This window comes from Sceloporus occidentalis, unplaced genomic scaffold (assembly GCF_023333645.1).
Source record: "Sceloporus occidentalis isolate IW3139 unplaced genomic scaffold, rSceOcc1.0.p SCAF_2, whole genome shotgun sequence".
NCBI classification, from domain to species: Eukaryota; Metazoa; Chordata; class Lepidosauria; order Squamata; family Phrynosomatidae; genus Sceloporus; species Sceloporus occidentalis.
The window spans coordinates 269,334,739-269,359,258 of NW_028316982.1; the positions used below are offsets into that span (position 1 = coordinate 269,334,739).

At 43.8% G+C, this 24,520-nt stretch overlaps 2 protein-coding genes across 2 annotated transcripts; one reads left to right on the top strand and one right to left on the bottom strand.

Annotated features, from left to right (window-relative positions):
- The first annotated feature begins 210 nt into the window (after positions 1-210).
- On the top strand, positions 211-1,153 carry LOC149320148 (uncharacterized). The gene has a single exon (XM_089508282.1). The coding sequence runs from the start codon at positions 211-213 to the stop codon at positions 1,114-1,116; it is 906 nt and encodes a 301-aa protein (XP_089364408.1). The 3' UTR covers positions 1,117-1,153.
- A 4,381-nt stretch (positions 1,154-5,534) lies between these two features.
- LOC149320149 (kelch-like protein 35) lies at positions 5,535-24,436 on the bottom strand. Its single transcript, XM_089513021.1, has 8 exons — positions 21,711-24,436; positions 16,274-16,349; positions 15,215-16,108; positions 14,462-14,646; positions 11,958-12,076; positions 10,236-10,424; positions 8,043-8,231; positions 5,535-6,972 (listed from the first exon to the last, which is right to left on the bottom strand). The coding sequence occupies exons 3-8, from the start codon at positions 16,105-16,107 to the stop codon at positions 6,784-6,786; spliced, it is 1,764 nt and encodes a 587-aa protein (XP_089369147.1). The 5' UTR covers position 16,108; positions 16,274-16,349; positions 21,711-24,436; the 3' UTR covers positions 5,535-6,783.
- Positions 24,437-24,520: the final 84 nt, after the last annotated feature.

Sequence of the window (24,520 nt, forward strand, 5' to 3'; positions counted from 1 at the left end):
GTTGGAGATGATTTGATTTGGATTCCTGCATGGCAGGGGGTTGGACTGGATGGCCCTTGCAGTCTCTTCCAACTCTATTATTCTATGATTCTATGATTCTATTCTATGATAAATATAGATGCAGATGTAGATATACATTTAAATGGTACTTGTGTTTGTGTTTTTCACAAAAAGATAACCAGGTCTAAGTGAGCCACCTCAATCTAAAGGATGTCAGTGGAGGATCTGTCAGTGTTAAATGAAAACCTCCGAAGTCAAATCAATGAATTGCAAGAAGCAGCAGCCAGTCTTGATACCGAGAACCGGGTCTTGCTGGAAGAGAACAAGCACATAAAGGATCAGAACCAGTACCTGCAGGAGACTGCGGACAAGTTCAAGGCCATGATGGAGGAGATGCAGAAGAAGGTGGAAGACATTCGAGAAAGGATGGACATGGCACAGAAGAAGATTCAAGAGCTGGAAGTCCAGAATAAATCCTTGATGAAAGCCAATGAAGAACTCAACAAGGAGTTGCAAGAAATCTCCAACCAGGTGGCCCTGTTCAAAGACTACAAAGTGACTCAGGAGAAGGACTTGTTAGAAATGCAGTACCTTTCAGCAGAGGTCCGAAAATACTTGAAGACCCTGGAGGAAAAGCTGGATGAGACAGAGCATCACTACCATGTGGAAAAGGCCCAGTCCTCCCAGCTGCAGGAGAAGGTTGCAGCGCTTCTCCTGCTCAGGGAAAGCCAAAGGCAGGATATCAAGAATCTCCAGGCTCAACTGGAGACATCTGTCCAGCAGGCCACTATCATGAGGCTGGACCAGGAAAACAAGGTGCAAATCGGCTCACTGATGCATGAAATCGTGGAAGCCAAGCTGGTGGATGTGGCTTTGAACAAATCCAAGACAAGGAGAGTCGTGCAGTGTCTCTGGAAACTGGGGAAAATTCTGGTCATTTTGGTGGTTGGCTGCAGTGTCCTCTTTTTCTTGGTCTTGGCATATACCTATTTTTATGATGAGAAGTTCATCTCTGACTTCCTCTTAATGATTCTGAGTGACAAGAACATAAAACAAATTGTAGAAGCATTTTCTTGTTACCTGACGTGGGCAAACCAAGGTTTCCTGCCATTTTGAGCACTGACCACAACATTAGAAATCTATGCATTAAAAACAAAACAAACCAAAAAGGACAACACTGTAAGAACACAAATAATTTGATATGGCTTCTTCCTTTATATTAACTATTTGTTCACATGTATGCATAGGGTATTCAGTAATATATTAGGTATGTAAGTAGATAGGGAGGCGTCGTGAGGGTGTGTAAGGAATGCACTGGGTGACATCTCCTCTGGAGATGCAGATGGATGGGTGGATGAATGGATGGATGGATAGAGTCCACTCACTTGTAGTGTAATCTTTGTATTTTATTCCTGCCTTCTACTTTACCCAACATTACTGTCTTCCCTAATGAGTCACATTATCTCATGATATGTCACCTCCATAGTGCAACATAGTCTCAATTTAGACATTTGGCTTGTAGGGAAAGTTCAGACTTGCTTTGCTCTCAGACCCATTGGTTAGTCTTTTCTGGCAGTCAATGGTAACCACAGAATTCTCTTTCAGCACCACATTTCAAATGAATCCATGTTCAGTCTCATTTGAAATCATTACTAATCTCTCCTCATCCATTCTTTTGTATGGCACATTATGGTGTTAAATAAGCAACATTGAAAAGTCCCTGCTCCCAAAGTAACTTAGGTTTCTTGGATTTGTGATTGGTTGACTGACCAAGTCCAAAGGATACTCATCAATGGCTCCTTTTTGTCCTGGAGAGAAGTGACCAGTGGGGTGCCACAGAGTTCTGTCCTGGGCCCAGTGCTACTCAACATCTTTACCAATGACTTAGATGAAGGAATAGAGGGCATGTTTATCAAATTTGCAGATGACACCAAATTAGGAGAAATGGCTATTACCCCAGAGGACAAGATAAAAATTCAAAATGACATTAACAGATTAGAAAGCTGGGCCAAAACGAACAAAATGAATTTCAACACAGAGAAATATAAGGTACTACACATAGGAAGGGAAAAAATGAAATGCACAGATATAGCATATACACCTGGCTTGACAACAGTTCATGTGAAAGGGATCTGGGAATCCTAGTAGGCCACAGGTTGAACATGAGTCATCAGTGTGATGCAGCTGCTAAAAAAAGTCAATAGGCTTCATCAATAGGAACATAGTGTCTAGATCAGGGAATTTATTGTTCCGCTCTATTCTGCTTTGGTCAAACCTCACTTGGAATACTGAGTCCAGTTCTAGGCACCAAAATTCAAGAGGGATATTGACAAACAGGAGTATGCTCAGAGGCAAGTAATCAAAATAGTGAAAGGTCTGAAATTCAAGTCCTATGAGGAGAAACTTAGGGACCTGGGTATATTTAGCTTGGGGAAGAGAAGGCTAAGAGATGACCCGATAGACATACTTAAATATTTGAAGGGATGCCATATTGAGGATGGAGCAAGCTTGTTTTCTGCTGCTCCAGTGGCTAGGGCACAGAGCAATGGATTCAGGGTCATGCAGACCTCACATGGACAAAGGTTCACCCACCCCAAAGAATAAAAAGTACAAATGTTAAGATAGACAGTCCACTGCAGCTCTGTAATCCTGAATAAGATATTACCTTGGAGAGAGAGATAAGAAGTTTACACTCCTGGAGTTAGTCTGTAGTTGCACAACACTGTCTTGATAGCAAACTGGAAGTTGGTGTGACAGAATATGCATCCACACTTACCGTGCACAACACTTATCTGCACTGATGTGCTACCATGCACTGTGTGCAGGTCCATTATGTGTCATGTCCAATTAATGACACCATGTGCACAACTCTGATTCCACAACTTTGGCCATTCTGCAGTGGACAAAAATGTCCAGTCCTTTGTGTAGCTCAGGGGCAGGCAACTGTAAAAAGTTGCCGGTCATTTTCTCCACCTAACCACCATCCTTCAAGAAGGTTGCACTGTTGAATTTCAGTATTGCATTTTTGGGTGCCATTTTGATTCTTTGGAGGGATTTAAGGGGGATGAAGTCCTTGAGGAGGAATTAAGCCACTACATTTGCAGCTGGTTCTTCTGGGTCACCTTAGCCATATTTAGGTTGCAAAATTCCCTCAAAATCAACAAGATTTTTTCAAAATTTGGGGGTTCCAGGGGTTTGAGGGTGTTTCAGAGGCTGCATTTTGGGATCCAAGGATCACATGTGACCCATGAGCTACACTTCACCCACCCTGGCTGAATGGAAATTTACTCATGTGTAAGACACCAACAAGATTCAGGGCAGTATCTTGATCCCTATGCAGAGTATCTAGTTGGGTGTGTCCATCATTTTAAGGCTGTGTCTACACTGTGTGTGCTCGCGCGCCTTCAAGTAGTTTCCAACGTATGGCAACTCTATGGAGAACCTATCATGGGGTTTTCTTGGCAAGTGTTGTTCAGAGGAGGTTTGCCGTTGCCTTCCTCTGGGGCTGAGAGTGTGTGACTTGCCCAAGATCACCCGGTGGGTTTCATGGCTGAGCCAGGAATCGAACTCTGTTCTCCAGAGTCATAGTCCAACACTCAAATCACTGTACCATGCTGGTTCTCTATTGTAATTTAAATTGTTAGGAAATGCTTCCTATGGATTCTATGAGTCAGAATATGCCACTCATGCTCTTGGGAAGAGCAGCCTGCCTTTGACAGAAAATGGCACAATGGGGTTGATCAAAGTTGTTGGGCACCATATCTCAAAAGCCACAGATTAGTGGAGGTTTCTTTTAGGCTGTCTCGCTAAGCGAGGAACTAGCACTGGTAAGAAAAGCCCATTCTTAAATCCTGAAAAATCTGATCCTCCTGTAGCAATGCACTTTTTCTGCAAGGCAGACCAATTTAATAGTCCTCAATCCCCAAATTAGCCTTCATTATCTGTCTTCCAGCAGCTCCCAGATGGCCGGGGTGACCCTTAATCTCCGTTAATCACCAGGCGCCTCTCGCCTCAGCTGGGTCCCTTCCACGCTGCTCATCACTGCTCTTTTGAGGAGTCCACTATCGATTCTCACCAGCTGGATGGCCACATTATTTTTAAAACACAGACAGAACATACAATGAAATCTGCCAAGGATGGAGGAAAGGGATCAGGATCTGCTGCGATTAGGTGCCCTTTTGCATTGTGCTTTGACAGAGTCATGTATGTGCAAATGAGGGAGACAGGTTTAAACAGAGACGGCAAACATCTTGACAGGGAATGAATGGGCCTCAGGGACACAAGAGAGGCAGCGCAAAATGGACTCGTTTAAAAATCAGACAAGCGGTGGCACAATGCTGGACAATGCTACAGCCCAATGGAGACCACAAGGGCTTGTCTACATGATTAAAATACTCCTCATTCCAGGCGATTGGTATGAAATCTGGCCACACACAATTCACAGGAGTTCAGGTCTTTTATGCCCCCAAACCTAACTCCATGAACTCCACCCAATAATAATAATAATAATAATAATAATAATAATAATGGCTTTGATATTTTTTTACAGACGTATCCATGAGCATCTGCAAGGATGCACATTATAAAATTGTATAAAATCGTAGACTTGGTCTCCTTCCTCAGAAGTTTTTTCACACAGTTAGTCTCAAAGATGCTGCAAGATCCCTTGTAACAAGTTTGCTTTAGTTTATGCCACAACTTTTGTAGCTTATGCTACATCCAGCTTTAATTTATGCTACAACTTATGTGGCTTATGCTACAACTTCTTTCACACAGTTAACCTTAAAGATATTTCAAGATCAATAACCAGCAAACTGTAGCGACACTTAAAATAAATTTAGCAAGGTAGAAACTACAAAGGAAACTACATATGTGATCAACCTGAAAGTCTCAGGACTTTCACACAGAATCATAGAATCATAGAGTTGGAAGAGACCTCAAGACATGTCCTATAGCAGATCAAGTTAAGATCTCCACATAGCAGGATTATTTGTCTAGCACCAAGGTGGGAATTGTGTGCCCTTCCAGGTATTGTTAAACTATAATTCCCAGCATTCCTTGCCATTGTCGGTGCTAGCTCAGGCTTTTGGGAGATGTAGTTCAACAGCACCTGTGTCATAATCTACCCTATAGAACAGGGATTCCCAAACTCTGGTACTCCAGATATTTTGGACTGCAGTTCCTGGAAGCCTTAACCATCTTGGCCAACATTCTGGGATTCTGGAAGTCGGAGCTCAAAACACCTGGAAGGCCAGAGTTTGGGAATCACTGCTCTAGAATCTGATGATTCAGATGGAGAGGAGGTGAGAGGTTGCTAGGAATCTGCAACTCCTGATAATGATGCTCTATCTGAGGCTGGGAAGCTGGGGGTTGAGGCTAAGGGGGCCCTGCTCCCCATCAGGAGGCTGCAGATTCTGAAGATCAATTGTTATTGTTCATCAAGCCACAATGGGACAAAGAAAGACTGCACTGCTCCCAGAGGTTATTAAGTAGGAGAGGCTGGCCTAGTTAGGCACCTGGGGTCTTAAAACAGCTGCCTATAAATCTCCCAGACACTCCCTGGCTGATTGTTGCTTTCAACTCCCCTTTCATGGTTACAAGCCATGTTTTTGACTTTGGGCTGGCTGCTATTTACGATTCTCTTTCACTTTTTGAAGGCTTTGTTTATTTGGGCTACTGACTTCTTGAATGATCTCTGGATTGGCTGACAACCCCAGAAGACTGTACAATGCCCTCCTCTGATTTGGAAACCTCCCATAAACAAACTCATGTAATGTTGAATGACTCCTAGACTGGCATAGGACAACCCGGAAGACTGCCATCTCCTAGAATCCCTTAACCCAGTATGGCCACTGTTTTTTATTCTTTATTTTTTTAATTGTTTTTACAATTGAGTTCACACCTTAAAAATGAATGGCACATGAATATGAGAACATGTTTAATGGTATTTCCACTTTCTGCTATCATCAAGGTTTTAGCTTTATCTCATTTTAACCTCGCTTTAAGCTGCCTTGGAGTCCCATTTTGGGGAAAAAGTCATGATTGATCAATTGATAAATAAATATATACGTGTTTTCTAAGCTCTGCATGTGATGTACACTCTCTCCACAAAAGAAGGATCCTGATGTCTTGGCCAGATATTATCTCCCCTGCAGATGTTATGTGGCAAAGAAGGAGAAGAAGGAAGAAAAGACAGGAGAATGAAGAAGGAATGAATCAGAGGATCAGAGACTCAGAGAGTTGGAAGAGGCACCATGGGCCATCCAATCCAGCATCCCCAGCAGGTAGCTGTCCAATTTGTTTTAGAAGACATCCCCACCACCTCCCAAGGCAATTGGCAACCAGCCTTATAGCTAAGAAGTTACACTTCTGTACCTTCAAACCATTAGACCTGGTCCTGCCCTCTGGGAAAACAAAGAAAAGCCTGTCCCCTCCTCTCTGTGACAGGTCTTGAGGTATTTAAAGAGTGTAGTCATGCCACCTCTCAGAAGAGGAGGAAAAAGAGGGGATGATGAAGAAAGGACTAGAAGATGATGATGATGATGATGATGAGAAGGAGGCAGGGAATTGCTGAAGACAGAAAAATAAAGAAAATGATGAGAGGAGGAAAGGGGAGAATGTGGAGAAGATCAGACATCACATTAGGAGCACATTTTGCACAAGGATGGCCAGAAAGTGCAGGGGAAAGGTGCATCTTTTGGCATCTGATTTTGGTTCCCTTTCAAGGTGGATAAGGGGTACAAGGAGTGTAATGGAGAGGAAAGGAGATCAATAGCCACTGCATCATCTACTTGTGTGTCGGAGGATAGTCCCACAACCGTGGTAACTGGTGCAGCGCTGCAGAGGGGGCTGTGGTTCCACTGTCCCTGTAGCTACGTCAAAAGCAAAGACCTTGTCCATTCCTTCCCCATTCTCATCTCTGCCTCCCAGGATGTAGATCTTGCCATCGCAGATGGTGACACCACAGCTCTCCTGAAAGAAGAAAAAGATACTGGGAAGAGTACTGGACTTAATTCTGAGCAAACAGACCTAGGTGAGCATAGCTTATGGGTCAACTGGAATGTCTAGTTGGCAGGACATAGGCCTGCAAGTGGCCCACACAGTAGATCCTAGAAAGTACCTGAGGAAAGATGGCAGAACCATTGACATTGCTGTCCAAACACATCCCAAAGTGAAGCTTTATTGGGATGTTTGTTTTTTACCGAACTAGAAACAGTGATTTTTTTTTTTTGGACTACAACTCCCAGATTCCTTCAGAATCTCAGGACTGGGGGATTGTGGTAGTCCAAAAGGTAACATTGCTAAACTCTGGGTTTTTTCCTCCAAGAATCCCCACAATCTGCCCAACAAAGCCAAGTGCAAAAGGCAAAGATTTTGAATTAAGGAACAGGGTACCTCTGAGTACATGCGGAGCTCAAGAATCAGAACTAAAGCTGACAATCCATTCACCAAATAATTCACACTGCCCCAATCCAACTATTAGTTCAGCTAGAGTAAATCCATTAGATCAGTGGAGCCTGAAAGGTAAATTTACCAAGCTCCCATTGATTTGCTAGGTCTGCTCTAGTTGGTATTAGCCATTGGGTTTAGGCAAGAATCAAGTGGCCCTCCAGCTGTTGTTGGACTGCAACACCCAGCATTCTGCCCATTTATTATGCAGACTAGGCATGCTGGAAATTGCAAGACAACATCATCTGGAGAGCCACAAGATGTTGAAATGTCTCCAAGTTGGTGACCCCAGAAGCAAACAGAACAAAAACAGGGAAGTATATGGCCATCCAGATGTTGAGTTTCAACTCCCAGCATTCCTTGTCATGGGCTATGTAGACTCAGATTGCTGGGACTCGTAGTCCAGCAACATCTGGGGAACTGCATACATTCTCACTCTGCTTTAGACCCAAGTTTTCTTTGTTTCAGAAACCTTATTTAGTTGCAGAAAGCTGTTCCGTTCTTGCTACTGGGGGGAAGAAATGCATGGCTGGTTTACTCCAAGTCTCCTTCTCTCCTCCCCTGCCCTCATGGCTCCATGACATTGTCCTTACTAGGGGTCCAGACAATGATGCCATTTTGGTCCACGTATCCTTCAGGGGATTGTAGCTGAAGATCTGATTCAGGAGCCCTCCCACGACATAAATCAAGTTGTCCAGGCTGACAGCACTGATGCATCGCTGACTGAAAGGGGCAGGGGACAGCATCCTCCACTGATTTTCCTCTGGGTCATAGCACTGGACCTGGGAGAGCAAAGAAGCAATGAGCAATAGGTATAATCAGAAACTACAGATACCAGCAGAGACTGATGGTTCCCACGTCAATGGAGAAGTTAATTCACTCCAGGTTTTAGACTTTAACAAATGCTTTTCAAGGTGCTGACCCTGTTTCCCACACCTAGGTCCAGCACTTTGGATAATTCCTTTAAAATGAACTATCCAAAAACTATCCAAAACCTGAAAGAGGTTTGGGCTCTGGAACAATTCTAAAAACAGTATTTGCAGTGTATTAGGAATCACATTGGTGTGCCAGTTTTATACCAAGGCAGAACAAGGTTGGCAGTGTTGCCAGCCCAAGTCAAGCCTGTGCAGGGGCCAGATCTTTCAGGTCCAAGAAGGGGCACAGCTGTAGTCCCATATGGGAGGAAAGTGAAATAGTTGTTGTCGTTATGTACTGTCAAGCCATTTCCAATTTATGGCAACAGTAAGGCAAACCTATCACGGGGGTTTCTGACGCTGCGAGTTTGTGACTCTCCCAAGGTCACCCAGTGGGTTTCCATCACTGTGTGGGAATTGAACCCTGATCTCCAGAGTAGTAGTCCAATACTCAAATCACTACAGCATGCTGGTTCTTGGATTGATATGATTTGATAGGTAAAGGTACCTATTTATCTACTTGCATTTGCATGCTTTCAAACTGCTACATTGGCAAAAGCTAGGAATAGTGACAGGAGCTCACCCCATTATGCAGTACTTGGACCTCAAACTACCAACCTTCTGATCTTCCAATTGTCAGAATTGGCTTCTTAACCACTAAGCCACCAATGCCACATTGATATGATAACTATCTTTAAATACCAGAAGGAACATCATGTAAAAGATGGAGCAAGCTTGTTTTCCGCTGCTAGACACTAGAACACAAAATAATGGATTGAAGTTGAAAGAAGGGAGATTCCAACTAAACATGAAGAATTTCTTGACTGTAAAAGCTGTTTGATAGTGGGATGGATTGCCTTGGAGTTTGGTGGATTCTCCTGTGTTGGAATTGGAGAGAAGGCTGGCTGGACATCTTTTAGAGTGCTTTAGGCCCGGTACATACGGGCACTTTGCGATGCCCTCATCATGTGCTAGGGTTGCCTGAGGGCAGAGTGCCCACACGCCTCGCAACCCTAGCACGTGACGAGGGCATAACAATGGCAGCGCCTTACATGGGCACCACCATTGTTACGTAAGCACCATGCGGCGTCCACATGGCACCGTGTGATACTTACATAACCAGTGCGCAAGTGGCACACTCATTACACTGCCGCCACTGCGGTTTTAGAAGAACCCGCTTTTCATGGGTTCTTTTTCCAAGCCGCGTGGTTTGGTGGCTGCAGCTTCCTGCCGGCGGAAAAACAGGCACCAGCAGTCTGACCTTTTTGGGCATTCTGTCCCACGCCTCAATTGTATATTCCTGCATGGCTAAAGGGAGTTGGACTATACGGCTCCTGTGGTCCCTTCCAGCTCTATGATTGTGTGTTTCTATCATGTTTCCTTGCACCCCATTCCCTCCTGGCCTCCAGATGTGATGCATCACTTTCTACTGCTGTTACGAGATGATCACCACATTCTGTATAATTTCCAGGTAAAAAATGCCTGAAAATTGCACCAATACAGTTGGCCCTTTGTGTCCATGGATTTTTTATCCACAGATTCAAGCATCTATGGCTTCAAAATGTTTTTAAGCAAACATAAATTCCAAAAAACAAACCTTGATTTTTTTTCCCCATTTTATACAAGGGATACCATTTTACTACACCACTGTATATAATGGGACTTGAAAATCCACTGAGTTTGGTATCCACCGAGGATACTGGAGCCAAACCCCAGCAGATACCAAGGGTCCACAGTAGTTCTTTCAGTTGTGGGTTTTGGGGAATGGTAGAGGGCTTTAATGGCCACAATAGTGGGTGCTGTTGCCCACATGTGGTCTGTGGCCCATTTTCCCTGCCCTTGTCTTGTCCCCTGCCTTGTTATGTCCATTACCTTGTCTGTGTTGGCATTGTCATCCAGACCACCCCCAATGACATAGAGCTTCTTGAGGCAGGAGACCACCGCAGCTGAGCTCACAGCCACGGGCAAAGGTGCCACGGCAGCCCAGCGATTCAAGAAGGAGTCATAGCATTCCACACTGGCCAGGCGGTAAACGCCATCATAGCCACCCACAGCATAGATCTGCAAACAATAAGCAGAGAGAATGCAGTTTTGGATGTAGAGACAGAGAGAGTAGGGCACAAAAGGGTGGGATAATATGGTGTCAAAGTGAGAGTGTTGATGCTGGAGAAACCAAAAGCATCTGAGTCCAAAAGCATCTGAGGAAGTAGACTGAAATCTATGAAAGCTCATGCTGCCAACTTCATTCTTTCAGTTAGTTTCAAAGGTGCTACAAGATCACTCTACATACTGATTCTACAGACTAACATGGCTATATCTTTGAATGTTGGAGAAAGCTGCCAGAATACAAATTTCCACATAGGAAGTTCACTGAGTTTGAACTGTCTGTCCATCCATCTGTCTGTCTGTCCATCTGTCTCTCTCACAACATACACATAAAGATTCCAGCTCAGAGATGGGGCATGTAGTAAAAGGTAAAGGTAGTCCCTTGACATGAATGTCTAGTCATAGTCAACTGTAGGGGGTGGTGCTCAGCTCTGTTTCTAAGCCGAAGAGCCAGCATTGTCTGAGGACTGCTCTGGTGGCCAGCATGACTGCACTGAGCCCTATTTTCCTTCCCACTTAAGTGGTACCTCTCTATATACTTGCATTTGCATGCTTTCAAACTGCTAGTTTGGCAGAAGCTGGGACTAGCGACAGGAGCTCACCCCATCATACGGCACTCGGGCCTCAAACTGCCAAACTTCTGATCTTCCAATCATCATAATTGGCATCTTAACTACTAAGCCACCGCATGTAGTATCTCACCGAAAATGTGCAATTGCAAAACTTATAATCTGCAGTTGGAAAAATGGGAGGGAAGCAAGATACATTAGGCTTATTGTTTCTTAAGCCCTTCTATGACAAGGAAAGTACTATGCACAGGTTCCAAACAAACTGCCTAAATCATATTAAAACACCTTCTTCTTCTTGACAGAACCTCCTCCTTTTCAACTCTGTCTTCAGGAAGCTAACACTTTCCTTTCATCCTTGTCAACATCCTTGGTACAAAAAACATGACTAGGGATTCTGGATGGTGACTTATGGGAGGGGGTCAATGGGCGCCTAGTGATGCCACTAGGGAGTTTATCACACTGGGTTTAATTTCAGCATTAAAAATAAATTAAAGCACATTTAAAGCATCCCACAAATTAAGTGGAAATGGTGAATAATTGCACGAATGATTATCGCACGCAATTGCGCAAATAAAGTCATATCGGAAATGTTGTTGAGTTGTGCTGTGATGCAGAACAGAACAACTGTGCTGTGTTTCAATTCACCCTCTTTCTTGTCTCCCTGAGGGAGCAATGACTCCTACATGTCTAATTATTAATAATGTCTAATTAATACATGTCTAATTATCAATAATGCCTACATGTCTAATTATGTCTATGTAATGCCTAATGGCAATGTGGGGGTGGCACCATGAGATACCGCACTGGTTGATGCCAACCCTAGTGACGCCACTGGCTAAAACCTTTTTATTCAGATAGGCTTTTTAAAAGAGAACATTAGAAACATCAGGAAGAACTGATGGTAAGTAAACAGGGGTACCTTCCCGCAAAGAGTAGCCATTTTGTGTCTCCATCGGCCCTTTTGCAAGGCTGCGACTTTGATCCAGACGTTCAACTGGGAACTCAGCAGCCAGACGTCTCTGGTGTTGACATGGCCACCTTTGAAAGCAAAGACATAACACAATATGGATGCCAGAGGATTTAAAAACACGGGAAGCAAGAAGAATGGACTGTTAAGGTCGCTGAGTTAGCGCAAATGGCCAAGCTAACCTGGGCTTTCAAGGAGAAGCCAACTGAAGATCGCCTTAAAAACTGGAAACCGCTTATGGATTTTTTTGAGCAATAGGCAATCTATCAATGTAAGAATCAGTGGTTATGGTTTTTAGTCATTTTAGTATTATTACTTACCACCAATTAATAATGGTTGAACAATAATAGTTTTTGTAATTCTCTTTTTTATTTTCCTTTTCATTACAGTCAGGATGGGAGGCAGTGGTCACAATCCTTTTGTGTATTACCGTAGTTATGTCTTTCTCTCCCTCCTTCCCTCTCACTCTCTTTTTCTTCTTTCAGTCATTTTATTTTCTGAACATATACAGTATTACTTTTTTATTATACTGCCCATTTTAGCAAGGCATCTGCTCTGATTTAATCAGCCCAATCCTACAGGATTTCCCAGGCAGATCGGAAAAAATTTACCTAACATTACTGCTTGATGATTCAGATACACAAATACCAGAGAAGGTCTCCAGATTCTGTGCCTCTGCTGTTATTACTTGTGGGCAAATTTGGGGTGCTAAAATTTAAGATTTTTAGACTAGGTTTTTCAGGATCATTAGGTTTAGATTTAGAATGCCTACTTTATTTATTTATTACTTTGGGAATTCATCATAAACCTTTCCAGAAATGAATATGATATTTGTATGTATGTATGTATGTATGTATGTATGTTTTATGAGTTTTAGGCTTCATGAATTTGATGAATTTTTGGTGTAACTAATTGTACTTTATATTTTGGTCTATAACTGTAAATAAATTGATGATGATGATGGAGGTTATGTGTATGTGTGTGTGTGTGTTGATACAGTGGGACCTGTCCATATGCAGAGATCTGATCAATTCCTAATGTCTTAACCTTCTGCATAAGATGAAAGCTTCATTTAGTGCACCTGCATATGGCACGGGCGCGCTGTATATAGTTGTTGTGTGCCTTTAAATTGTTTCCAACATATGGTGACCTTAAGGCGAGCCCCTCTCATGGGCTTTTCTGGGGCTGAGTGTGTGTGACTTGCCCAAGTCACCCAGTGAGTTTCTATGGCCAAGCAGGGAATTGAACCCTGAGCTTGCTCAAATTGCTACACCATGCTGGTGTGTGTGTGTGTGTGTGTGTGTGTGTGTGAGAGAGAGAGAGAGAGAGAGAGAGAGAGAGAGAGTATCATTGAGAGCAGCACCTAAACCAAAGCCAGAAGTGCTATGGGGGGGAGAAGAATGTGAAAGATAAAAGGTGTATAAATACTGGGGGTGAAGCAGTGGGAGGAGGAGGTTTCTCTGAAGATGCCAGCCACAGATGCTGGTGAAACGTCAGGAATAAACTCTTCTAGAACTGGGCACACCACCCAAAAAAAGAATAAACTCTTCTAGACCATGCCTACATAGCCCAAAAAACCCACAAAAAACTATGGAGCCAGCCATGAAAGATTTCAACTTCACATTTCTTATTGATAGTTTTAAGCTATTTCAATGCTGGAAATTGAGGACTGAAGGAGAAGTTTGCTGGAGAGTAGAATTCTTCTTTGGAGGGGGCAACACCCTCATTGGTTCTCCACACACACACACACACACACACACCCCATAGATACTCTTGGGGAACACTACCATGAGTGTCAGGAGCTAGTTCACTTTTAATATATGGTTGTGGAGCTTCATGAATGGCTAAAAATGACAGAACATTAGAAGCAAATAAAAGAAATAGCAGGAAAATCCCTTTGTGTTTTAAAATAAAATGGATTTATGTCAGATGTGGAACAGAGTGGGGCTGAGAGATGACTTCCTGAAAAAATGCAGGCCTATTCCTGAAAGCTTCCAGAGCTGCGACCACACTGCAGAATAAATGCAACGGGACAAAGTGGTGTCAAAGTGCATTAATTCTGCAGTGTGGCAGCAGTTCTGGAAGCTTTCAGGAATTTCTGTCAAGGCCCCATCTTATGGAATCCTAGGATCTGTAGTTTACTATGGCATCAGAGCTCTCTGACAGAGAAAGCCAAATCTCTCACAAAACTACACATCTCAGAATACCAGAGCACAGAGCCATGGAAGTTAAAGTGGAGTCAATTGGCATTTATTCTGCAGAGTAGATGCGGCCCTTGAGAAGCAATTCATTGCCCACTTTTTTGGTTCCAAAAAGGGTGGTCAATGGAGTCTGGTTGAGGAGGGCCACAAAAACATTTTCACGGCTCCATGTGGACCCCAACCTCACTTTCCCACCCTGGCTGAGTATCTTCTCTTCCATGGCATCAACAATGGTCTTCTCTGGGGCTCACTCACCTGAAATGTAGACATCATTCTTCAGGATACAAGCTGCGAATTCCGATTTGGTATATCCAGGCATGCTGGACAATGGCTTCCACTGCCTGCTCTCTGGATGGAACACATCCACAAAAGGGAGCTTCAGAAAGCCTTTCTTGTCACAGCCTCCAATCACAACGATCATCTCAGCTAATTCCATGAATCTGGAGCAAGAAAAGGAACTGGTAAGTCCCTTAGACTGTGACAGAACTAGTGTGATGTATTGGTTTTGGGACTAGGACTCCAGGAGCCTAGTCACAAATCATAATTATAACACTATGATTCCACTTTAACTGTCACAGCTACCTCTGAATCTTGTAGCCTAGTTTGTAGTTCGGTGAGGCTTTCCAGTTCTTTGGCTGCAAATTCTAAATGTCCTTCCCTGAACTTCCCAGGATTAAAAAGGATGGAACTATGGCAGTTAAAATGGGGCCTAAGTGCTATAATTGCATGATATGAATGGGCCCAAGGAGACCAGGGTTCAAATCCCCACTGAGGCTGAGAGAATATGACTTGTCCAAGGCCACTCAGTGGTTTTCCATGGCCGAGACAGGATCTGAATGCTGGTCTCCAGAGTCATACTCCAGTGCTTAAACCACTACAACAAGCTGGCTGTCTATAATGACTAGGATGGGATCAATGTAAGTTAGAACCAACTTGAAGGCACATAACAATAACAGAAAGCAGACAGAAATGGTTGGAATGAAATTCTTAGATAATGAGCACGTTTACCTTCTGGGTCTACAATGCCGAGAGCCAACCTCTGTGCCCAGGATGTAACTTTTGTGAGCTTCTTGCAGCAAAGGGAGACACTCCTTGGACTCCTGGATGAGCTTGTCCCCTTCCACTTTCTCCAGCAAATACAGAGGGTCCATAAGAGGGAGCCGCACATGTTCCAGAAGATCCTTCAGAGCCCCTCTCCTGGAAGCCACATCATGGCGCACCCATCTCATCAGGGCTTCAAAGACCACCTCCTCCTTGGGGACTGCCAGCCAGTCACTTGAGAGACATACTACAAGTTCCTTGGCATCAAGCCCCAGGAATTCCTCTTGATGAGACACCTCTATGAAACCTTCTAGGGCGATCCTCTTACTTTTCTCAGCCAAGGAGGAGATGGAGAAGGAACTGGCAAACCTCATGATGCCCAAGCAGTTGCATGTGTGAAGCTGGCCTTCCAAGAAGGCGACACAGGCGTCCTTGAGTCTGGGGATCTGGAGCAAATTGGAGAGCTCAAGGAGTCCTTCCACATTGTCTTCTTGGATGGAGACATCCCCACTGTACATATAGTCCAAGACAAGGCTCATGCTTGGAGCATGAATTGCTTGAAGGTTGACAATGCCTTGGCAGCCTTCCTCTAGTCCCTCAGCAAACATGGCCTGGAAATAGGTGCTGTTGGCTGACAAAGTGGCCCGGTGGCAATGAAACTCCTGCCCGTCCATCACCAGCACCACATCGGTAAAGATGGCCTCCCGCCGATAGGAGTTGAGAGTCTGAAGGATCTGCTCAGCATGGCAAGACTCCCTGAATAGTTTCATGGGAAGCCTTTTGCTCCTTTGGTCCAGACTCATGTTGTCATCACTGTCATTAGTTCCATAAGTGGATTCTTCTTTCACAAGCTGATACATCCTGGTTTGGAATATAAATATATATCAAAGCTGAGAAGAAGCCTGGCGGATCAGAACAAGGGATCAGCTAGTCCGGCATCCCTTTTTCAGCTAGCCTACCCAGGGGTAGCTGTGTTGGACATACAGCAAAATACAATAACATCCAAAATCCACGAAACAGTGATACCTTTATTGGCCAACCAAAATGCACAAAATGATGCAAGCTTTTGAAGCTCCGCTGGCTTCTTCATCAGGCAAAGGAGCTAAAAATTAAACAGGAGAAAGGAAAAAATGATGTAGAGCAGTGGTTCTCAACCTTCCTAATGCCACAGCCCTTTAATACAGTTCCTCATGTTGTGGTGATCCCCAACCCTAAAATTATTTTTGTTTTGGTTCCTAAAACCATTGGAAATATGTGTTTTCCAATGGTCTTAGGTGACCCCTATGAAAGGGTCGTTCGGCCCCCAAAGGGGTCGCGACCCACAGGCTGAGAACCGCTGATGTAGACTATGACTCTGGAGACAAGGTTCAGAATCTCTGCTTGGTCATGGAAACCTGCTGGGCGGCTTTGAACAAGTCACACTCTCTCAGCCTCTGGGGTAAACCCCCTCTGGACAAATCTTGCCAAGAAAAATTCATAATAGGTTCATATTAGGGTCACCATGAGTTGGAAATTACTTGAAGACATATAACAACTACAACAACAACAAAGTTTGGGGAGACACTAGAGCTCCCTGGCAGAAAAATCTAAGTCTTCCACTAAACTACAAATCCCAAACTTCCATATGATGGAGCCATGGCCTCTAAAGCGGCATCAACATGCTAGAATTGTGTAGTGTGAAAGAGAGCAAATAGATCCTGAGAAGTGGGACACAAAGCAGATTTTTAAAAAACAGAAACAGTTCCAAACAGTTTGAGTGCTGCACTATAACTCTAGAGACCAGGGTTTGGTCCCCAGCTCAGCCATGAAGCTCACTGAGTGACCTTTGGCAAGTCACAGTCTCTCAGCCTCAGAGGAAGGCAATGGCAAACCTCCTCTGAACAAATCTTGCCAGGAAAATCATGTGATAGGTTCAACTTAGGAGTGCCAAAGTTGGAAATGACTTGAAAGCACACAACAAGAACTATAGGTAAAAACGCCAAAAAAAAATGCTAAAATATAACTTCTTTATATAACTAAAACTATTTAAAACATATTAAATGAAAAGGAAATATAAAAAATGCAATACAGCAGAATATTGATTTAAAAGCTTTTTAAAAAGTCAATCCTTAGCAATGGAAAAATCTTCGCTTGCCCATAGAGGGACATCAGGAGAGAGTAGAAGGGAGCAGACACCAAGAAGTCCCTTGAGACTGAGAGAAGGGGCTTCCCGTGCAGATCTCAAAGCTTTAGCAAGCTCATATAAGAAAATACACTTTTCCAGCTAGCTTGAAGCCTTCCCTCTGTTTGGAAGGGCATCCCTTCCATCCTCACCTGTTAGGTCAAGATGAGCATCACTGAGACACAGCAAAGGTTACCAGCTGGGGGTCATTTTTCCAAAAGCACCAGACGATCTCTCCCGTTCCAGAGTTGGCACCTCAACGTCTGAAAATAAACCATCAGAAAATGGAGAAAAGTGCCTTTTTAGCTTGGCGGGGACAGAGATCCCCAAAAGGCATCCGTTCTCCAAACCACACAGCAGAGAGACAGGCAAATGCAGCTTTTGTTCCTCTTGTTATTATGACGCTGCCCAGGGGATTGGCTTGGCATAAGCTGCAGCTGTCAATTTACAGTCTCTGCAGGAGGAGCATCCTTCCCTGGACCCCCTGCTGCCCCTGGAAGGGAGTATGTAAAGATGGCAAGAGAGAGATGTAGCCCAAGGGACAGCTTAGGGGCTGCGACCCATCTGGAAAACCAATTGGGGTCCAGGGGGAGCCATTCATTTGATCCACGGCTTTGCAAAAATTGCACCAAGATGGAATTAATGGCAGAGTCATCTGGCTGAAGACTCTCTCTGGGTTTATTTGTAGCTTACGTTCAACATCTAGGAACTGGATTGCTCAGCAGTTGTAGGACTCCATTGAATATCTTGCTGTTTTTATGCACCTCCAAATTGTTTCCAACCTATGGAAGCCCTAAGGCTATCATGGGGTTTTCTTGACAAGATATGTTTGGAGAAGGTTTGCTATTGCCTTCCTCAGAGGCTGAGAGACTGCGACTTGCCCAAAGTCACCCCGTGTTTCCATGGCTGAGCTGGGATCTGAACCCTGGTCTCCTAGTGTCCTAGTCTAGTGCTCAACTATTACAACATGCTGGCTTCTTTGAGACTAACTGTGCAAAAGAAGTTGTAGCATAAGCTTTTGGAGACTTGGTCCAAGCAACCATACCAAGTCTATGAAAGTTTATGTAAGATACTACATTTAAGTAGAAAAAATGAAATGCATGGATATAGTATTGTGGACACCTGGCTTAAGGAGACTATGTGTGAAAGAGATCTAGGAATCCTAGTAGACCACAAGTTGAACATGAGTCAACAGTGTGATGCGGCAGCTAAAAAGACAAATGCAATTTTAGGCGGCAATAGACATATAGTGTTTAGATCAAGGGAAGTAATAGTGCCACTCTATTCTGCTTTGGTCATGCCTCATCTGGAATACTATGCCCAGTTCTGGGCACCACGATTTAAAAAGGGCATTGAGAAAGTGGAGTGTGTCCAAAGGAGGGTGACTAAAATGGTGAAGGGTCTGAAAACCATACCTTATGAGCCAAGACTTAGGGAGCTGTGTATGTTTAACCTAGAGAAGAGAAGGTTAAGAGTTGATATGGTAGAGCTGTTTATATATTTGAAGGGATGTCATATTGAGGATGGAGCAAGCTTGTTTTCTGCTGCTCCAGAGACTAGAACACAGTACAATGGATGCAAGCTCCAGGAAAAGAGATTCCACCTCAACCTTAGGAGGAACATCCTGACAGTAAGAATTATTTGACAGTGGAACACACTCACTGGGAGAGTGGTGGAGTCTCCTTCCTTGGAGATCTTTAAGCAGAGGCTGGATGGCCATCTGTCGATGATACTTTGATTGAGAATTCCTGCATGGCAGAATGGAGTTGGACTGAATGATCCTTGTGGTCTCATCCAACTAGGATTCTATGATTCTATATGATGAGGTGAAGCAGTTAAACAATGTGTCAGGGACAGGGTGAACTGGAAGACAGACGCAGTATAATTTTGCTTGCAGAATATTTATGATATGATGTGCATTACAGGATCTCTCCCACTGTTTATGTGTTTAATATGAAATTTAATATGAACCAGTGTGGTGTAGTGATGTGAGTCTTGGACTAGGACTCTGGAGACCAGGGTTGGATTTCCAGCTCAGCCATGAAACCCACTGGGTGCCCTTGGACAAGTCCCATGCTCTCAGCCTCAGGGGAAGGCAAGACTTCCTCGCTGACAAAAAATTGCCAAGAAACCCCCTTAGGGTCACTATGAGTCAGAAATGACTTGAAGGCACATGGCAACAACAAGTATGTGCACACTTCTTTTTTAGTCCATTGTTGTTGCTGATGTGTGTCTTCAAGTCATTTCCAATTTATGGCAACCCTAAGGCAAACCTACTGTAAGGTTTTCTTGGCAAGATTCGTTGAGGGGAAGTTTGCCTTTGGCTTCCTCTGAGGCTGACTTGTCTAAGGTCACCCAGTGGGTTTCCATGGCTGAGCAGGGATTTGAACCATGGTCTCCAGAGTCATAGCCCAATACTCAAGCCGCTATGCCACGCTGGCTCTAATTTCATAATTTACGATTATATTTAATTGCCCTTCCTTTTCTTTTGATAGCTCCCGAAGGATGCCATATAAATATTGGACAAACACATTGGCTAATTTGAGCAACAAAACCTATTTTTAATGCATGCTGAGACTGGATGCTTAAACCTAGGTTCAGGAGTAAAATCTCTTGCTCTAGCATGGGAAGAGCGTCTTTGTGTGTTGGCTGCAGAGAGGTAATCTCAGATCTTGGAAAAGTTACTTTGGGGATTTCAGCTCCCAGGATCCCACAGCCAGCATAGCAACCCAGAGCTAGATGGGCCTTTGGCTGGAGACAAGTAGGATATGTATGTGACTGAAACCAGGACCAGCTGTATGTGCCCTTTTGATTGAGAGAAAGCCCCTCCTTCTTCCTGCTTATGGGATTTACAATAGAAGCTGGAAAGTGACGGACTATATGCTCACCCCAGAGAGCAGATCCTGTTTCATTTTGTGTTTGTGTCCTGAGTGGGTAAGCTACTAGTTGGTCCTCTGCATCAATGGATATTTTACCCACAGATTCAATCATCCACGGCTTAGAAGTATTAAAACAAATTTATAAATTCCAAAAGCAAACCTTGATTTTGACATTTTATATAAAGGATACCATTTTACTACATCATTGTATTTAATAGGACTTAAGCATCCACAAATTTTGGTATCCATGGCAGATCCTGGAATCAAATCCCAGCAGATACCAAGGACATTTTCACTTAAAACGTGATTAAATTGTGCTAATAGCACGATCGGGGGGAAAGATTATCACACCTTCTAGTGCTTCTCCTATTTGTGTCCCATGTGTAAACTGTAATGGACGCGTCATTGGGTAATAACCCCAATGACATATCCATTACAGCTTACGCACATGACACGAATGGGAGAAGCGCACAGGACTGTGATAGCCTTCCCCCTGATCACGCTATTAGCACGATTTAATCACGTTTTAATGATGCTTGCCTCCTCCATGTGAAAGAGCCCTTGCAAGGTCCAAATGTACTTTCTGATGAACACAAGCACATAGCTTGTCAAGTTGTATTGTATGCAACAGCAACTTATTTGATTTATATCCCACTTTTCTTTTAAAATGGGACTCCAAAGCTAAGAATATATGGACAAGTACCTTGGAGGAGATGGCAATATATGTATCGAATGGGCATTTTACAGCCTTGGTCATGCCAATGGATATGTCATTTCTTCTTCTTGTTATTGTTGTGTGCCTTCAAGTCATTTCTGAGTTACAGAGACCCTCAGGAGAATCTATTATGGGATTTTTTTGGCAAATTTCATCCAAGAGGGTTTGCCATTGCCATCCTCCGAGGCTGAGAGAGTGTGACTTGCCCAAGGTCACCCAGTGGCTTTCATGGCTGAGTGGGGAATCAAACCCTGGTCTCCAGAGTCACAGTCCAACATTCAAACAACTACACCAGGCTGGCTTTTCTGGAAGGGGCCATGTTAGTAATTGTATTATATTTATGGTTGTGTCTTGAATATCAAGGTCAGGATTGCCCATGGTATATTATTTAGTGAAAGACATACTACCAAACACATTCTTCCCAGTCTTTGTGAGATGCAACCCATCCATAGCCAGCTGTCCTCTGTTTAAGAAGTGAACACCGTGGTCCCAGAAGCAAAGTTTCTCCTGTCTTCACTAGCCTGTCATTTGCTTTTAGTCTTTTCTTATCCCCAGTAGACCTGTCCTTCATTAGCAGAATTGGCAGGAATTCTACCGGTGTCTCACTCCCCTTTAGCTTCCTGAACAAAACTTCGGAGGTGATCTGCTCACATGTATTTTTGGCTGTGTTGCTGATATCCACATGAATGAGGAGAAAGGGGTACTGACCTGTGTTCTTGTAAAGTTTTGGCAAATTCTCAGTGACATTCCAGATGTGTCTGCCACGAAGACATCACACTTTCAGATTCATTTACCAGGCTGGCACATGGGTGTCTTTGTACCCCTGAGCAACAAGTCCCCAACCAACAGCACCTTTTTTGTCTTCTTGTTGTGGTTTTCTTGTTGTGCAGTTACTTTGACTTCCTTGGCATGTAAAATCCTTTGTTGCTGGTTTCCTGTTTGAGCATCGTCACATGGCTGAAATCCTCTTGGGGCTTTCAGTCTTTGTAAGTGGACTTATGTCTGAGGGAGGACATTACTGCACATAGCTTTTAAATCATGATTTCACCAGAAAAAGAGTGGCTTTGGCGGTACTCATTGCATGCTGCTGCCTCTGACCCTGCACTGCTCTGTCCCTGACTCATCCCTTTTCATTCACAGGGGAAACCCATCAATGACTTTGCAATCATGCAAGTCCCCAGGTGCAAAATGCCACTTACAGGGCAACTGCGCGATCACCAGACACATGGCTGTTGTTGTCTTATGTCAAAGTGTTCACTTTGTAAGTGTGGTGTCCAGTTCTGGGTACCACAATTCAAAAAGGATGTTGACAAACTGGGGTGTGTCCAGACAAGGGCAACCAAAATGGTGAAAGGTCTGGAAACCATAAACCGCTGCAATAAGTGACTTAGGAAGCTGGGTATGTTTAGCCTGGAAGAGAGTTGGTTAAGAGGTGATATGATTTTTTCCCCTCTGGAAGCCAAGATGACCAAAATGAAGCTGTCGTACTTTGGACACATCATGAGAAGGAAGGACTCATTGAAAAAGACAATAATGCTGGGAAAGGTGGAGGGAAGGAGGAAGAGAGGAAGGCTGCATGCCAAGTGAATGGACTATATTAAGGAGGTCACTATAGGTTTTATGGGGTTGCAGGAATTAAGCAGAGCAGTGGAAGACAGAGGGCCTTGGAGATGTCTCATCCATAGGGTCGCCATGAGTTGAGATCGACTTGAAGGCAGTTAGGAACAACATACTGAAGATGGAGTTTGTTTTCTGTTGCTCCAGAGAGTAGGGCCCGGAGCAATGGATTCAAACTACTGGAAAAGAGATACTAGGAAGAACTTCCTGAGAGCAAGAGCTGTTCGATAGTGGAAGATGCTGCTCTGGAGTATGGTGGAGTCTCCTTCTTTGAAGATTTTTAAATAGAGGCTGGATGGCCATCTGTGAAGAGTACTTGGATTGTGTGTTCCTGCATGGCAGAATGGGGTTGGATTGGATGGCCCTTGAGGTCTCTTCCAACTCTGTTTCTATGTGCTGTCACTGTCTGCTCTTCTCCTGTCCCCCTGCCCCTTGCTATTCCCAAACACCCCGATTACCTTTTCCTTCTTTCTTTTTTGCTTTTAAATTAAATCAAGGCAGGAGAACTCTAGAATTATGCAGGAAAAAAGGAAACAAAAAAAAAGGAGGCACAGCAGAAGCTGGGTGTCTCCAGCCTGCCCATGTTGCCATGTTAACTTATTAGACACTATATGTCTATTGATGCAGCCTAAAATTGCACTGGCCTTTTAGCTGCCTCATCACACTGTGTCAGGACATATAGGATTCTGGTGTATAGTAGCAGACATGTTGGAAGGAGAGTAGCTCTTATACTTAGAACTTAAAAACTGTGATTGTACATCCAGTGTTTTCTACCAACCTGCTGTACTTCATATCCAGGTTAGGCTGGATGCACTAGATGATATGTAGATGAATGTGAGAATCAGTTTTGGAAGACCTCAAGAGATTCACTGTTGTTAGACCAGTGCAATTTCCCCCACCTTCATCCTCACCATAGGATTCAGTGGGACCACCATAGGAACCTGTTCTCCCCCATTCTTGTCATCTACCCTCCTCTTCCTCCCTCCATTTTGATAAGGAATGAACATCCCAGTTGCTGCATCCCTCCATTTAACCTTCTTTTCATGATAAAACCCCTCTGGTTTAGCTCGTTCCTTGGGTTTAAAATCTCTAAAGAATTCCATCCTACAGATAAACCAGAGTGGGGAATGAGGCAACCCTTTAGACAGTTGTTGGAGTGCAAGTCCCAGCATCCCGAGCCAGCACAACTAAATGGTAAGGAATGGTGGTCATTCCAACCTGACAACATCTGGAGGCCAACTTCTGGAAAGTATTATGGATAGCATGGACTGCCAAAAAGGCAAATAAATTAGTCCAAGAGCAAATCAAACATGAATTTCCCCTTAAAGCCAAGATGACTAAACTGAGACTGTTGTACAGTGCACCATTGCTTTACACGGGGGTCCATTCTGGACCCCTCCGTCTACAGGAAATAGTGTATGGTTGAGCCCCATTGACAATAAAGGGGCTCGTGCATGCGGCACACCATGCACACATGCACCATTTTGTTTCTGTCACACTGTATTTTGACCATATTATGAGACGACAAGACTCCCTAGTAAAGACAATAATGCTTGTTATGGTAGAAGGCAATAGGCAAAGAAGAAGACCACATTCCAGATGGATAGATTCTATCAAGGAATCCACAACCCTGAGTTAGCAAGACCTGAGCAGCACTGTTGATGATAGGGTGACTTGGAGGTCTCTCATTCACAGGGTCATCACAAGCTGAAGTCAACGTGATGGCAGTTAACACCACCAACAACATCTGGAGTCTCAATTCCAACCATATAAACCATCAACTATTCAGGATAACTAGTTTTTTGTGGGTTTTTCGGGCTATGTGGCCATGTTCTAGAAGAATTTATTCCTGATGTTTCACCTGCATCTGTGGCTGGTATCTTCAGAGAAGATGAAGAAGA